Source organism: Salvelinus namaycush, chromosome 9 (assembly GCF_016432855.1).
Source record: "Salvelinus namaycush isolate Seneca chromosome 9, SaNama_1.0, whole genome shotgun sequence".
Lineage (NCBI taxonomy): Eukaryota > Metazoa > Chordata > Actinopteri > Salmoniformes > Salmonidae > Salvelinus > Salvelinus namaycush.
Genome location: NC_052315.1, coordinates 42,221,427 through 42,239,962, shown reverse-complemented (window position 1 = coordinate 42,239,962; position 18,536 = coordinate 42,221,427). Strand labels below are relative to the sequence as shown.

The 18,536-nt window shown below is 41.2% G+C and overlaps 1 protein-coding gene across 1 annotated transcript in view; it reads right to left on the bottom strand.

Annotated features, from left to right (window-relative positions):
* Positions 1-18,536, bottom strand: part of LOC120053281 (UPF0606 protein KIAA1549-like) — a 40,926-nt gene that overhangs the window by 16,990 nt on the left and 5,400 nt on the right. Inside the window, exons 5-10 of the mRNA XM_039000417.1 lie at positions 12,816-12,996; positions 12,548-12,607; positions 12,044-12,189; positions 9,680-9,857; positions 7,251-7,438; positions 871-1,097 (exon numbers count right to left, since the gene is read on the bottom strand). Of these exons, the coding sequence (XP_038856345.1) occupies positions 871-1,097; positions 7,251-7,438; positions 9,680-9,857; positions 12,044-12,189; positions 12,548-12,607; positions 12,816-12,996 (980 nt within the window). The remainder of the gene's footprint in view (positions 1-870; positions 1,098-7,250; positions 7,439-9,679; positions 9,858-12,043; positions 12,190-12,547; positions 12,608-12,815; positions 12,997-18,536) is intronic.

Sequence of the window (18,536 nt, the reverse complement as noted above, 5' to 3'; positions counted from 1 at the left end):
ATATCAAACCGTACCAATATATCAAACCTTACCAACATATCAAACCTTACCAACATATCAAACCTTACCAACATATCAAACCTTACCAACATATCAAACCTTACCAATATATCAAACCTTACCAACATATCAAACCTTACCAATATATCAAACCTTACCAATATATCAAACCTTACCAACATATCAAACCGTACCAATATATCAAACCTTACCAATATATCAAACCTTACCAACATATCAAACCTTACCAACATATCAAACCTTACCAACATATCAAACCTTACCAATATATCAAACCTTACCAAAATATCAAACCTTACCAACATATCAAACCTTTTGACATATCAAACCGTACCAATATATCAAACCTTACCAACATATCAAACCTTACCAACATATCAAACCTTACCAACATATCAAACCTTACCAACATATCAAACCGTACCAATATATCAAACCTTACCAACATATCAAACCTTACCAACATATCAAACCTTACCAACATATCAAACCTTACCAACATATCAAACCTTACCAATATATCAAACCTTACCAACATATCAAACCTTACCAATATATCAAACCGTACCAACATATCAAACCTTACCAATATATCAAACCTTACCAGTATATCAAACTAATGCAAAACTATAGACTATATGGCATTTCTATAGAAGGAAACCCCTTTAAAGAAAGACATCAAATGTCTAGTGTACTGTGTACTGCATTAATAATTGATTAAGATGGGCTGTTGTGAATGGAGCATCTTTCAAAACCTGTCTACTGGAATCTCCCTGCTGAGGTGAATGAGGCACAGCCACACACACACTCTGTACGGGGGGGGGGGGGGGGGGGGGGGGGGCTACTGACCTTCCTCGTCTGCGTGCGCTGCGGGATGCCTTGGAGGAGGAGACGGAGATCCCCTTTGACTTAGGGGTGGGGACCTCACCGTTCTCCGATGCGGCTTCCTTGGCGCTGGGGTTGGGCAAGGGAGGGCCGGGAGCGCCAGCCTCCTGGATAACCATGATGTCATCCTTACTGTGCTGGCCCAGGTGCAGCTTGGCAAAGTCAAAGCCCTTCACACTGGGAGCCTGGAGCTGACAAGGAGGAGGATAGAGGACACAGAGAGGAGGAAGGGATGGAGGGATGGAGAGAGAAAGAGAGCGGAGGGAGAAAGAGAGATAAATAGAGGGCGGAGGGAGAGAGGAGGGGGATAAAAGAGAGGAGAGAGGAACAGGAGCAGGAGGATATATAACAACAGGGAAAATGGAGAGATTGAGAGTGGGGGTGAGAGGGAGAATAAAAACAATCACAGTCATCGATTTGCCAGCTGCTTTCAGAATCGAGGGAAGGTGTCATCAGACAGATATACGACGACAGCGGGAGGGAGGGAGGACAGACAGACAGAAGTAGGCCAGGCAGGCTGCCTTTCCCCTCAGGAGAGAGAGAAGCGAGCGAGCGAAGCGACAGAGAGATGGAGGGGTAGTGAATTGTGAGTGACTGGGGCTGCCTGAGTGATGGGGAGAGCGCAGGGAGAGTCTGCCAGGCATTAATGAATTAAAAGCAGGGGGATAGTAAAGTGGGGTAAACACAGGACTGTCTGTCTGTCTGCTATCCTCAAGGGGGTTCGTGCACTGGAGTCTAAAGCCTCAGGGGCTGTCTCACAACACAGGAGTAGACAGAGAGACCTGAGCTGTGTCATGTTAGTGCAGTAAGTGGGTTTCTGGTGTTAAGAAATCAGTCAAGTCACAGGGATTCCTTATTGAATGAAGAAGAGGAGACTGGTTGACACTGCCACCGTCCCACACTATAACCCTCGACAGCATACATTAAATCGACATATGGGAATTGATTCTTCTGGTGGATCACACCGCTTTCTCTAAAATGTACTGCTCTGATGGAGCGAAACATGGATGGTTTCACGAGAGGCTTGCTCGATGGAGTTCAACATTTTTAAATGGCGTGTAAAATAACGGTACTTTTTGCGATTAAAGACACCATTCTAGCTAGCTGACCACCGATTTACATTGCAATTTTTGTAAGGTTCTGAGAGTTTTCAAAAAGGTTATATATATACACACACACACACACACACACACACACACACACACACACACACACACACACACACACACACACACACACACACACACACACACACACACACACACACACACACACACACACACACACACACACACACACACACACACACACACACACAGTTGAAGTCGGAAGTTTACATCATACCGCTCAGGAAGGAGGAAGCATTCTGTCTCCTAGAAATTAACGTACTTTGGTGCGAAAAGTGCAAATCAATCCCAGAACAACAGCAAAGGACATTGTGAAGATGCTGGAGGAAACAGGTACAAAATTATCTATATCCACAGTCAAACTAGTCCTATATCAACATAACCTGAAAGGCCGCTCAGCAAGGAAGAAGCCACTGCTCCAAAACCGCCATAAAAAAGCCAGACTACGGTTTGCAACTGCACATGTGGACAAAGATTGTACTTTTTGGAGAAATGTCCTCTGGTCTGATGAAACAAAAATAGAACTATTTAGCCATAATGTCCATCATTATGTTTGGAGGGAAAAGGGGGAGGCTTGCAAGCCGAAGAACGGCGGCAGGTAACCTAGTGGTTAGAGCATTTGACTAGTAACCAAAAGGTTGCAAGATTGAATCCCCGAGCTGACAAGGTAAAAATCTGTCGTTCTGCCCCTGAACAAGGCAGTTAACCCACTAGGCCGTCATTGAAAATAAGAACTTGTTGTTAACTGACTTGCTTAGTTAAATAAAGGTAAAATAAAAAATGTAAAAAGCCGAAGAACACCATCTCAACCGTGAAGCACAGGGGTGGCATGTTGTGGGGGTGCTTTGCTGCAGGAGGAACTGGTGCACTTCACAAAATAGATGGCATCATGAGGCAGGAAAATGATGTGGATATATTGAAGCAACATCTCAAGACATCAGTCGGAAGTTAAAGCTTGGTCGCAAATGGGTCTTCCAAATGGACAATGACCCCAAGCATAATTCCAAAGTTGTGGCAAAATGGCTTAAGGACAACAAAGTCAAGGTATTGGAGTGACCATCACAGAGCCCTGACCTCAATCCTATAGAAATTTTGTGGGCAGAACTGAAAAAGTGTGTGCGAGCAAGGAGGCCTACAAACCTGACTCGGTTACACCAGCTCTGTCAGAGCTGGGCCAAAATTCACCCAACTTATTGTGGGAAGCTTGTGGAAGGCTACCTGAAAAGTTTGACCCAAGTTAAACAATTTAAAGGCAATAATACCAAATACTAATTGAGTGTATGTAAACTTCTGACCCACTGGGAATGTGATGAAAGAAATAAAAGCTGAAATAAATCCTTCTCTCTGCTATTATCCTGACATTTCACATTCTTAAAATAAAGTGGTGATCCTAACTGACCTAAAACAGGGAATTTTTAACTGGGATTAAATGTCCGGAATTGTGAAAAACCGAGTTTAAATGTATTTGGCTAAGGTGTATGTAAACTTCCGAATTCAACTGCATATATATACATACACATTTTATGGTACACGCTGCATATTGTAAAATTTGAATGTGCAACAGACCACACATAATTTAATATACAACTTTTTTACCTAAATGATTCATACTAATTTATATGTTAGTATTAAACTGTTATCTACTTTCTCAAAACATAAGATTCATCTGTAAAACAAATAATGAGACATTATTTGGTTACAACACTGAAGAAGATGTGGGTGAAGAAACATTTTTAAGAGTCTACAGGATGCACAATGAAAAGTTGACAGGCAGGTTTTTTTTCTTCTGGAAGGTTAGCCAACTATCTAGTAAACACTTCAGATACGAGGTTGGCGTTTCTTTTTTGAACACAATTAAATGGATATATCTTGTAATAGAACAAAATAGTAAGGTGGCCAATAACTGGGGACCGTATGCCAATAATACGCGCTGTATTTTTTTGCTAAACCTCTTGTCAAAAAGCTAATAGTATTAGTACTTCAACTGAAATGTCAAACATGCTAATTGCTAACAAGTTAGCGAACATTTTTGCGACACGAATCATCACAAAACATTGATGGCTTGATCAAAAGATAACCCTGCTACAGGTAATATATTTCTTAAACACTGTTGAATATGCATATAATACAGGGTGCTACGCTAAGCTTTTGTCTTTGAGAGGGAAAGCTCTCCAGTATGATAAACCGGGCATGCTAAGCAGTAAGCACCCATTGGTCTTACAGTCAGTCACCAACTGAATATCTAGGTAAAAACACCACCACCCCACACAGATCTAGACTATGCTACTGATTCTACCCACACACTATTCACTATGTCGGGAGAAAACAAAAGAGAGAAAGAAATATTGAAACCATGGCCTAGTCTAATGGGACCTACAGTACTTACTAAAGACTGATACTGTACATTATAGTATGGTATCCATCCAATATATGGCTTACTTGGATGAGACTTCAAAAACTACCATGATAAGCATCAAAAACATTGAAGCCAAGTATTCAAAAAAGACTTTGTTTTATTATAATACGTAAACATGAGTACTGGGCCAAACTAGCTACCATCTCTGTGTGTCTGACCAATCGCTCTCTAAGGCCTGGAAACAGGCCAACACGTGTAACAAGGAGAGGACTACTTTCTTTATACAGTACATTGTACCTTCTGCTTTGCATTCTTCCCTTTCAACACTGTTTTCTCTTCCTCCTCCTCATCCTCCTCTTCCTCCTCATAGCTCTCACTTTTCTGCGTGGGCTTTGGTTTTGGCTTGGGAGGAGGAAGCTTTGGCCCCTGAGCAGATGGAGTGGATGGAGATCGATACATGTGATGAGTTGACAAGGTCTCTGGGTGTTCACTACCATGGGACTTCATTGCCCCTTTAGTACAGGGACAATATGCTACCATCCTCTGCTCACAACAACCAATGGATCCAAGTCCACTACACACTACACAACCCATTTTCTTCAGGGTCTTCTACAAACTACTTGCTTCTACTTTGTACCTTCCCCTTTTTCTCATCTTCATCCTCCTCCTCTTCTTCTTCCTCTTCTTCTTCTTCCTCCTCCTCTTCCTCCTCACTCTCGCTAATGGTTATTTGCCTCTTGATTGAAAGAGGAGACCTTGATTCCCTAAACGATGATTCCCTGAATGGTGATTCCCTTAACGGTGATTCCCTGAATGGTGATTGAGTCGACTGAACAGAAACAGGAAAGAGAAATAGAAGTGGAAAGAGGGGATGTGTTATGTGATGATGGATGATAGAAGTGTTGGGCAGAGGTAGGGAACGATAGATGTGTCTGATCATCAGTGTACGGCTGCCTAGCCCCACTCAAGCAGCCCTGGAGCCAAATGGCCCAGTTGGACAGAGAGGTTGGAGGAAGAGAAGGCAGACAGACTGATCTATCAGAGAGACAGGATGAATCCTAATAACTACACAGACAGACCAGACAGACTGATCCATCAGAGAGACAGGATAACCCCTAATAACTACACAGACAGACCAGACAGACTGATCCATCAGAGAGACAGGATAACCCCTAATAACTACACAGACAGACCAGACAGACTGATCCATCAGAGAGACAGGATAACCCCTAATAACTACACAGACAGACCAGACAGACTGATCCATCAGAGAGACAGGATAACCCCTAATAACTACACAGACAGACCAGACAGACTGATCCATCAGAGAGACAGGATAACCCCTAATAACTACACAGACAGACCAGACAGACTGATCCATCAGAGAGACAGGATAACCCCTAATAACTACACAGACAGACCAGACAGACTGATCCATCAGAGAGACAGGATAACCCCTAATAACTACACAGACAGACCAGACAGACTGACCCATCAGAGAGACAGGATAACCCCTAATAACTACACAGACAGACCAGACAGACTGATCCATCAGAGAGACAGGATAACCCCTAATAACTACACAGACAGACCAGACAGACTGATCCATCAGAGAGACAGGATAACCCCTAATAACTACACAGACAGACAGACCAGACAGACTGATAATAGCAGAGCCTAACAGTATACAAGAGACAGCCGCCTACATATCTCTGTGCGTGTGTGTGTGTGTGTGTGTGTGAGAATAGAGATTAGACAGCCCCCAGCAGCAGTAGGCAGAGCAGATCCTAACTGTCTGGATAGCAATGAGTGTGTATTATGCAGGGTGTCTGTGTGAGCGCGTGCATGCGTATATGTGAGTGTGAGCATGTGTGTGAGTGTGTTGCTGTCAGCCAGGGGGATCTTGCAGAGCTGTGTGGAGCTGCAGTACAGCGGGGGCAGCCATGGGCAAGAACACAGCCACTGTGCCTTACAGCAGTGAGAGCCAATTACTGTCAGAGTGCCTGCCACATAGGGAGCTTGTGATCCTCTCTAATGCATGGGATGCTGCCACATAGGGAGCCTGTGATCCTTTCCATGAATACACTGGATCACTGGACAGCAGGGGAGATAGATAGGCTAAACTGTATGGGAATATAGAGTAGTAGTACTATCAGCACAGGGGCAAAACTCCCACTTCAGTCACATTTTCACTTAGTCTCAAATTGACACCAAAAAAATTCTACTTAAGTTGTAGGATTCGCCCCAGAGACCCAGCCTGAGACTACCACAACCACCCTATATGGCGAGAACTACAGCCCTCCAATCATAACAAGGAAGTAGTGTGTCATACAGACATGGAGAAACAGAAGTGGTTTAGAGGAGTGCACTGCCAGGGAGATATAGAGCTCTAGATATCGTGATGGTTTTTAGAGAGGCGATAACCGTATAACACAAACAGTGGAGAGACAGAGGAGTCGACTGGCTGATAAAACATCTCTCTCCATGCCGTGTGTGAAGGTAGAGGAGGAAAAATAGCTGTCAGTGTCAGAGATAACTAACAGTACAATGTACAATGCACAGAGGTGCTGCAGATGGACATATATACATATACAGTGAAAACATGTTCAGAACAGAAGAGACTGAAACAGTAACCCTACAACCCATAGCCTGTGTAGAGTAGGGCCATTTAAGACCGTGGCTATGGACAAAGAGACAGGCAACATAAACATGTAAGACCCAACACACCCAGACATGACAGCAGGTTAAAAGAGGTGAATAAACTCTAGGATCATGCTCCTTGGCACATCGTCCCTCCTCCTCCCCTCCTCCTCCTCCTCCCTCACCTTCAGTCTCTTTATTTCTATCAGGTTTTTGATCACCTTCTGTCTCTGCTGGACAGTGGTCACGGCGTCGGGCTGGAAGTCCAGCTTGTCGGTGCGACACAGCTTCCAGTACAGGATGGAGATGATGACGACGGCCACGCCTAGCGGCACCACCACGCCGACGATGATCCACACGCTGGTGTTCTCCGTGTCCGTGGGAGGGTAGCCCGCCACCTTCTCCACAGCTACAGGGCCATAGAGACATACTTAACACGTAACATGATATAGAACATTATAGAGTGTGTGTACATCATGTATGTGAAATTACATGCATGTGTCTGCCTGCCTGTGTGTGTGTGTGTGTGTGTGTGTGTGTGTGTGTGTGTGTGTGCACGCATCTGTCTGTGTTTATATATCCTCATCAGACATCCAGACTAGCACACCAAGTTAATTTCTAAACAGCTAGAGTAGATGCACTGCATGGTACACACTGTGTTCCACGCACAACATCTTTAGGCTGTCGGTTCTTCTGCTGTAACCAGGGGACTTCATTAGGCTTAATTAAGGCTTGTCGTACCCCTTGGGAGAACCCTCGCCTGCCGTAAGAGCAGTCTTACAGCAGGGACAGAAGTCCCCTGAGGTGCTCTGACCGTGTGTTAGGCTTTCATCCCGAACATGGGTATATAATGAAGTTGATAGGCATTTGACACAGTCTATAGGATAAAGTCATTAGTTGAAACACTGCTATAAATACACGTGAACATATACTGAGAAAGCAATTCATCAGTATTCTTTTTTAATCCTTTTTTATTGTGCAGATTCACTGTACTATGATCAGGAGCTCCAGACGCTTAATGAACACATTCTGTGCCAATGAATGCACTGATGCATGGATATGTGCATGGACAAAGATAAATAGATTAGATAGATAGGATAGAGAAAATAGATAAGATAGATAAAATAGATAGATTAGATAGATAGATTAGATAGATAGATTAGATAGATTAGATAGATAGATTAGATAGATAGATTAGATAGATAGGATAGATAAAATAGATAGATTAGATAGATAGATAGATAGATAGATAGATAGATAGATAGATAGATAGATAAAATGGATAGATTAGATAGATAGGATAGAGAAAATAGATAAGATGGATAGATTAGATAGATAGGATAGATAAAATAGATAAGATAGATAGATTAGATAAAATAGATAGGATAGATAAAATAGATAAAATAGATTAGATAGATAGGATAGATAAAATAGATAGATAGATTAGATAGATATATAGATAAAATAGATAGATCGATTAGATAGATAGATAAAATAGATTAGATAGATTAGATAAAATAGATTAGATTAGATAGATTAGATATATTAGATTAGATAGATATATTAGATCGATTAGATAGATAAAATAGATTAGATAGATAAAATAGATAAGATAAAATAGATTAGATAGATTAGATAGATAAAATAGATATATTAGATAGATTAGATAGATAGGATAGATAAAATAGATAAGATGGATAGATTAGATAAAATAGATTAGATAGATTAGATAGATAAATAGATAAAATAGATAAAATAGATAAAATAGATTAGATAGATAGATTATATAGATAGGATAGATAAAATAGATTAGATAGATAAAATAGATATATTAGATAGATAGGATATATAAAATAGATTAGATAGATAAAATAGATTAGATAGATAAAAATAGATATATAGATAAGATAGATAGATAGATTAGATAGATAAGATCGATTAGATAGATAAAATAGATAGGAAAGATAGATAGGATAGATAAAATAGATAAGATAGATAGATAGATTAGATAGATTAGATAAGATAAATAAGATAGATAGATTAGATAGATAGATAGATAAAATAGATTAGATAGATAGGATAGATGAGATAAAATAGATAGATAAGATGAATATGATAGATAGATTAGATAGATAGGATAGATGAGATAAAATAGATAGATTAGATAGATGAGATAGATAAGATAGATACAATAGATTAGATATATTAGATAGATAGATAGATAGATAGATAGATAGATAGATAGGATAGATAAAATAGATAAGATAGATTAGATATATAAAATAGATAGATTAGATAGATAGATTAGATAGGTAAAATAGATAGATAAAATAGATTAGATTAGATATATTAGACAGATAGATTAGATATATTAGATTAGATATATTAGATTAGATATATTAGATTAGATATATTAGACAGATAGATTAGATATATTAGATTAGATATATTAGACAGATAGATTAGATATATTAGATCAGATATATTAGATTAGATATATTAGATAGATATATTCGATAGATTAGACAGATAGATTAGACAGATAGATTAGATAGATTAGATTAGATAGATCTTCTATAGTCAAGAACATAGGAGTTGGCAAGACAGCATAAAGCGACCTGGGACCAGGCTATGGCAGACTGGAACTCACGTGTAGCCAGGATGCCCTCCACTCTGTATCCCAGTATGATGGCTGCCCTCTGCACGTCAAGGCGGTTCAGCATGTTGGCTGTAGTGATTGCAGGCTGCCGCTCCCCGCTGGGACCCTCCACAAAGTACACCATCTCCAGGGGGTGTTCCGCTCCCACCAGCCTGGTCGTACTCACAATCTGAAGGGAGGAAGATGTGTGATTTTTGAATGACTAACCCAATACATATAACATCTGTATGGTCCCTCAGTCAAGTATTGAATTTTAAAGACGGATTCAAATAACAAAGATCAGTGAGCTTTTCGAAAGCCTCAAAAAAAAGGGCAGTGATTGGTAGATGGGTTACAATAACAAATCAGACAATGAATAAATCTTTAAGCATGGTCAAGTTATTCATTATGCTGTGGATTATGTATTAAACCATCCAGAGACATCAAAGATACAGTCGTCCTTGAACTGAGCTGTAGGACAGGAAGGAAACTGCTAAGGGATGTTACCATGAGGCCATCGGTGATTTTAAAACAGCTACAGAGTTCAATGGCTGTGATGGGAGAAAACTGGGGACGGATCAACAACAGTGTAGTGACTTCGCAATAATGAAAAGAAGAACACAAATACAGAATGAAAATATTCCAAAACATGCATCTTGTATGCAACAAGGTACTAAAGTAATACTGCAAAAAAACACAACAAAGGAATACACTTTTTTTGCTGAATGCAAAGCCTTGTGTTTGGCTGGCCTTTTTTTCAGAAGAATAATGGGCAAATATGGCACAATCCAGGAGTGCACAGCTCCTATAGACTTACCCAAGAAGACTCACAGCTGTAACCGATGCCAAATGTCTTTCTAAAATGTATTGACTCAGGGAGCTAAATACTTTTCCTAAACTACTATATTTACATTTTTCTTCCTCTTCGACATTATAGAGTATTTTTTTGTAAATTGTCGACCAAAAAAGTAAAATTAAATACATTTTAATCCCACTTAGTAACACAATAAATTGTAACGCTCTGCAGCGTCAATGCCTGGTACTAGCTTCCAGTGGTTTAAATGTGAAATAGGTGGTTTCTATTCTGCCTCTACTTTTCTTTCCCCATTACCCAATAATAACATAGCAATACTCTGTAGAAGGGTATTGGTGCATGTGGTTGCAAACAGAGTGGACTAGTACAGTGTTAGTCACATCAACTGGTAAAAGCGTCCTCCCTACTAATTCAGTCGATATTATTCCTTGTGGTGAGCTCTCTATGAATCGGAACAGTGAGACTCATTATCAAGGCCTTGTAGTCTTTTCTACCCAGAGCACCACTGCTTTACTAATCAAGCTCTGCCTTTTGTGGAGCTCCACAGCACCTGCTCTCCTCTCTCCTCTCTCTTAACAACATTCAGGGGACAGGATAGGCCAGAGTATCCATGGCAACTCCACCTACAGTATTCATCACAGCGCCAGCCACTCAAAGACCAACCACCAAGTCAAATTGTCTTTCTTTCAAGACCCGTTACTCGACTGCTGTGTGCACCAGTCGCTAATAGCAGATCAATTATTAATTCTCTCTCTGCCTGGCAGCTGGAGTTATTATAAACCCAGGAGGTGTGTGTGTGTGTGTGTGTGTGTGTGTGTGTGTGTGTGTGTGTGTGTGTGTGTGTGTGTGTGTATGTGTTTTGGAAGGGGGTGGTTCAGGTGGGGCCACACACTGTTCATCATTCCACTCTAATAAACTTGGGGACTGGATGTGGATTAGAGGCTGGCTGAGGGAACACAGGTTGTTTTTCTGTGTCAGATCACACACGACCCAGACTTACTCTCTTCAGTAACACAGTACTTAGGGCAGGACGTGTAGATGTGTGTATGGACACGTGTAGATGTGTGTTTATGACTTATTCTGTATAAATGGCTCTGAGTAGCAGTACACTTTTAGAAAAAAAGGTGTTACCTAGAACCTAAAAGGGTTCTTCGGCTATCCCCATAAGAGAACCCTTTTGGGTTACCAGGTAGAACCCTTTTGGATTCCATGTAGAACCCTTTCCACAGGGGGTTCTAACTCGAACCAAAAACGGTTCTCCTATGGGGACAGCTGAAGAACCCTTTTTTCTAAGAGTGTAGTACACACTCAGTCACCCTTACCTCAGATAAACTGTACACACACATCTACCTGTGTATAGTATAGTGCAGGGGTATTCAAAACTTACCCTATGAGGTCCGGAGTACTGCTGGTTATCTGTTCTACCTGATAATGAATTGCACTTACCTGGTGTCCCAGGTGTAAATCAGTCCCTGGTTAGAGGGAACATTGAAAAAAACTGTGGAACTGGCTTCAAGGTCCAAATTAGAATTTGATGGGTATAGTCGCTCCGATGCGGTTACCTGAACACTGTGGTTAGCCACGCTGGTGGCCCTCTTGGTGCGCCTGGCCGCCCCCAGCACTTCTCCTAGCAGCAGGGCCACACGACGTTCCATCTTGGCCTGGAAGATCCGCTCGTCCACCCCCTGATCCAGCACACCCAGCAACACTGGTCAAGGACAGGAAACAGAGAGTTATGATATCACTCACAGGACAGGAAATACAGAACCAACACACAGCCTATCACACAGCCAGAACATAGGCCCTGCATGTGTATATCTTTCAATCCATCCTCTTGCTGCAGTTGACATTTAGATTGGATGGAATACTTAAAGGAGCGTTTCCCAAAGTCAGTCCTGGGGACCACAAGAGGTGCACGTTTTGGTTTTTGCCCTAGCACTACACAGCAGATTCAAATAATGAACAAATAATTCCAACAACCAAAACATGCACCCCTTGAGGTCCCCGGGACCGAGTTTGGGAAACGCTGACCTAATGTCAGAGGTGTTGGCAAAGGGGAAGCTTACCTGTTCTAACCCAAGACGAGCGAAGCAACTGGGTGGTGTTCAACTCTGGGTAGTGGAAAGCTATTGTGAAAGAACAGAGGGAAACCAGACAAGTACAGACAACCTGAAAATACTCTCTATTGAGGTTAAAATAGGTGTATAGAAGGTGAAGCAGATTGACTAATAGAATACATTTGATTAGAATACATTTATTTCCCCCCAAGTGAACTTCCCAGGAGTGGCGTTTGGCATAAAATCCCAATCCATTAGACTATGATAATAGACTTACGCTCGGCGATCTGCAGCACGGGGAAGCCCAGATAGTAGCTGAATTCCACCATGTTGAGCAGCCTCAGGTGGTTGCTGACCTCTGACCCCTTCAGGTAGCCGATGGCCCCACGCACCGCAAAAGTCACATCCACCGGCTCCCTCTGATGACTACTTGGCTGGTTCATGGTGATGTTCACAATCTAGGAAAATATGACATATCCACACGTCTTTGAGCTAGGGATGGATATCAAAAGTTCAGTAAATGGTAAAAAGAGACTCTGCACAACAAACCTTGTCACCAATAAACCATGTGAGCATACACTGCAGTGTGATGTTCGCAATTTGCCACACATAACCCACTGGGCAAAGATGTAAATTTAACATTGGTTTAAAGAGTTTTGAAACATTTTTTGGGACAAAAAACAGATGTTTTAGGCTTAGTTATAGTGAAACACGTCAATTCTGGTCTTCATTTTGATAGTTCGTTGCAAAAGTGATATATGTTGGTCTTTTAGTAATAAATCGAGCTCTTTTTGCCCCTAGCAGTTCAACTCTACCATTTCAATTGTGATGTAGAGGCACCTTGAGAAAGTGCATCATCTTAAGGGAGGGTACTTCTAAATGTGCTGGGAGGTACAGTACCACATCAAGGCTTACTATAAAAGCAGGTGACAGCGTGCCTTATTTGGCATTGGTCTTGGTAAGGGGAGAGTGACAATATATACTGCATGATGCTTCCTTGACTAGACAATTGACGTTACACAAAATGCAAGGTTTTTGCTTATGGTTTCAAACACATCTACAGTGCATTCGGAAAGTATTCAGACCCCTTGACTTTTCCCACATTTTGTTACATAACAGCCTTTTTTTATCTCATCAATCTACACACAATGTCAAAGCGAAAACAGGTTTTTCGAAATGTTTGCTAATTTATTAAAAATAAAAAACAGAAATACCTTATTTACATACAGTCAGGTTCATAAGTATTTGGACAGTGACACAATTTGCATAATTTTGTCTCTGTACTCCATAATGGATTTGAAAGGAATCAAGATGTGCTTTAAGTGCAGACTTTCATCTTTAATTTAAGGGTTTTGTCAAAATGATTGTATGAACCGTGTAGGAATTACAACCATTTTTATACACAGCCCCCCAATTTTAGGGGCTCAATAGTAATTGGACAAACTAATATAATCATAAATTAAAGGACCAAAAGTAATTGGACAATTGGCTGCACAGCTGTTCCATGGTCAGGTTTGTGTTTTTCCCTCATTAGTTAATTTACAAGTAAGCCGATAAAAGGTCAAGAGTTGATTTCAAGTGTGACATTTGCATTTGTGTTGCTGTTAACCCTCAATATGAAGTCTGTCACTGCCAGTGAAGCAAGCCATCAATAGGCTGACAAATCAAAACAAACCCATCAGAGAGATAGCAAAAACATTAGGTGTGACCAAATCAACGATTTCATACATTCTTAAAAAGAAAGAACGCACTGGTGAGCTCAGGAACACCAAACGGCCCAGAAGACCACAGAAAACAACTGTGGTGGATGACAGAAGAATTCTTTCCCTGGTGAAGAAAAACCCCTTCACAACAGTTGGCCATATCAAGAACACCCTCCAGGAGGTAGGCGTATCTGTGTCAAAGTCAACAGTCAAGAGAAGACTTCACCAGAGTAAATACTGTCGGTTTACCACAAGATGTAAACCATTGGTAAGCCTCAAAAACAGGAAGACCAGATTAGAGTTTGCCAAACAACATCTAAAAAAGCCTGTACAGTTCTGGAACAACATCCTATGGACAGATGAAACAAAGATCAACTTGTACCAGAATGATGTGAAGAGTATGGAGAAGAACTGATCCGAAGCATACCACCTCATCTGTGAAGCATGGTGGAGGTAGAGTTATGGCGTGGGCATGTATGGCTGCCAATGAAGCTGATTCCCTTGTATATATTGACGATGTGACTGCTGACAAAAGCAGCATGACGAATTTTGAAGTGTTTAGGGTTATATTATCTGCTCAAATTGAGCTAAATGCTTAAAAACTCATTGGACGGTGCTTCACAGTGCAGATGGACAATGACCCGAAGCATATTGCGAAAGCAACCCAATACTTTTTTAAGGCAAAGAAGTATAATGTTATGCAATGGCCAAGTCAATCACCTGACCTGAATCCAATTGAGCATGCATTTCACTTGCTGAAGGCAAAACTGAAAGCAAAACGCCACAAGAACAAGTAGGAACTGAAGACAGCTGCAGTAAAGGCCTTGCATCTTTTACCAGATCTAATGTGTTATATTCTCCAACATTCATTTCACATTTCCACAAACTTCAAAGTGTTTCCATTCAAATGACATCAATAATATGCATATCCTTGCTTCAGGTCCTGAGCTACAGGCAGTTATATTTGGGTATGTCATTTTAGGTGAAAATGTAAAAAAAATGGTCCGATCCTTAAGAGGTTTTAAAAAGGGGGGGACCACATATAAAAAGTGCTGTAATTCCTACAGTTCACCGTTCACCCGATTTGGAAGTAAATACCCTCAAATTAAAGCTGAAAGTCTACACTTTATTGAATTAATTCAACTCCAATATGCTGTGGTGGACAGCTAAAATAGGAATAACTAATATTTATGGAACTGACAAAGTATTCAGAGCCTTTGCTATGAGACTGAAATTGGAGACTTGGAGTCCACCTGTGGTAAATTAAATTGATTGGACATGATTTGGAAAGGCACACACCTGTCTATATAAGGTCTCACAGTTGACAGTGCATGTCAGAGCAAACACCAAGCCATGAGGTCAAAGGAATTGTCCTTAGAGCTCTGAGACAGGATTGTGTCGAAGCACAGATCTGGGGAAGGGTAGAAAAATATTTCTACAGCATTGAAGGTCCCCAAGAACACAGTGGCCTCCACCATCCTTAAATGGAAGAAGTTTGGAATCACCAAGACCTGGCCGCCCGGCCAAACTGAGCAATCGGGGGAGAAGGGCCTTGGTCGGGGAGGTGACCAAGAACCCGATGGTCACTCTTGGAGTTTGCCATAAGGCACCTAAAGGACTCTATATACGGGCAATTCCCCCCACCCACAACTTCTCACCTGAATGCATTTGAAGAGGTTGGGCAAAGGCTGAAATTGGGGTTGAGAGTTACCCTTTAACGTAATTTGAGTGAAATGACGTGGAAACAACGTCGATTCAACCAGTGTGAATATACAGAAGAAGAGCTTGATCTGATCTCATTTCATTTGCGGAATTGAAATAGAAAGGGAATTGAAAATTAAATGACCAGGCATAATTAAAATGGTATTCTCCAGATTTGAATTTATTATCCAGTCTAATCCGTTAATTTACTGAGTATGAAACCTACAGTTGAAGTCGGAAGTTTACATACACTTAGGTTAGAGTCATTAAAACTCGTTTTTCAACCACTCCACAAATTTCTTGGAAACAAACTATAGTTTTGAAGTCAGTTAGGACATCTACTTTGTGCATGACACAAGTAATTTTTCCAACAATTGTTTACAGACAGATTATTGTGGATTACTATGGATGTATTTCAAGGCCTACCTTCAAACTCAGTGCCTCTTTGCTTGACATCATGGGAAAATCAAAAGAAATCAGCCAAGACCTCAGAAAAAAAATAGTAGACCTCCACAAGTCTGGTTCATCCTTGGGAGCAATTTTCAAACGCCTGAAGGTACCACGTTCATCTGTACAAACAATAGTACGCAAGTATAAACAGCATGGGACCACGCAGCCGTCATACCGCTCAGGAAGGAGACGCGTTCTGTCTCCTAGAGATGAACGTACTTTGGTGCGAAAAGTGCAAATCAATCCCAGAACAACAGCAAAGGACCTTGTGAAGATGCTGGAGGAAACAGGTACAAAAGTATCTATATTCACAGTAAACCAAATCCTATATCGACATAACCTGAAAGGCTACTCAGCAAGGAAGAAGCCACTGCTCCAAAACAGCCATAAAAAAGCCAGACTACGGTTTGCAACTGCACATGGGGACAAAGATCGTACTTTTTGGAGAAATGTCCTCTGGTCTGATGAAACAAAAATAGAACTGTTTGGCCATAATGACCAATGATATGTTTGGAGGAAAAAGGGGGAGGCTTGCAAGCCGAAGAACACCATCCCAACCGTGAAACACGGGGGTGGCAGCATCATGTTGTGGGGGTGCTTTGCTGCCGGAGGGACTGGTGCACTTCACAAAATAGATGGCATCATGGGAAATTATGTGGATATATTGAAGCAACATCTCAAGACATCAGTCAGAAAGTTAAAGCTTGGTCACAAATGGGTCTTTCAAATGAACAATGACCCCAAGCATACTTCCAAAGTTGTGGAAAATGGCTTAAGGACAACAAAGTCAAGGTATTGGAGTAGCCATCACAAAGCCCTGACCTCAATCCTATAGAAAATGTGTGGGCAGAACTGAAAAAAGTATGTGCGAGCAAGGAGGCCTACAAACCTGACTCAGTTACACCAGCTCTGTCAGGAGGAATGGGACAAATTTCACCCAACTTATTGTGGGAAGCTTGTGGAAGGCTACCTGAAAAGTTTGACCCAAGCTAAGCAATTTAAAGGCAATGCTACCAAATACTAATTGAATGTATGTAGACTTCTGACCCACTGGGAATGTGATGAAAGAAAAAAAAGCTGAAATAAATCATTCTCTCTACTATTATTCTGACATTTCACATTCTTAAAATAAAGTGGTGATCCTAACTGATCTAAGACAGGGAATTTTTACTACGATTAAATGACAGTAATTGTGAAAAACTGAGTTTAAATGTATTTGCTAAGGTGTATGTAAACTTCCGGCTTCAACTGTATGTGTCTGAAAACTTTCCATACCCTTATGGTTTGCTACATTCAAGAACGGCAAACTCGAACAGCGAAATAAGCACTTTCTCAAGCATCTGAATACTTTAATAGTGGACAACCTTTATTGAATCAAACCTGATTCAATAAACCAAAGCTGGTCATTTTGGTCTTGAATGAGTGACCACTGATCTAAAGACTTGTGTGCTGGAGACTGAGACCAACACTTAGGTTGTATTATTGTAGCACACACAGTCACGCAACCATACATTTCAACCATTACTCCCTGTTGCTTCACAAGCTTTAACAATTGTAATATAAAAGTCAAGCAGCTCCTGCCTCTCTTTCTCTCTCCAATCCGAAGCAAACCCTGCAGCTGCAATCAGCGTACTTGTCACTCCCTGACCTTAGAGAGCCTTTTTTTATTCTCTATTTGGTTAGGTCAGGGTGTGACTTGGGTGGGCAAATCTATGTTTCTATTTCTTTGTTGGCCTAGTATGGTTCCCAATCAGAGGCAGCTGTTTATCGTTGTCTCTGATTGGGTATCATACTTAGGCAGCCCTTTTTTCCACCTTAGGGTGTGGGATCTTGTTTTTGCATAGTTGCTGTCTAGCCCTGCAGAACTTTACGTTCGGTTTTGTATTTTGTTGTTTTGTCGGAGTTCAGTATTAAAAATCATGAACACTTTCCACGCTGCGCTTTGGTCTCATTCATCTAACGACGGACGTAACAGTACTGCTGGTGCAACAATCGTTAGAGGCAGTCCCACTCTATGTTCGAAGTCAGCGAACAAGCACCGCCAATTAAGACTGCAGTCTAGGCCAGGGGTATTCAACTCTTACCCTACATCACAGGTGTCAAACTCATTCCACGGGGGGCCGAGTGTCTGCGGGTTTTCGCTC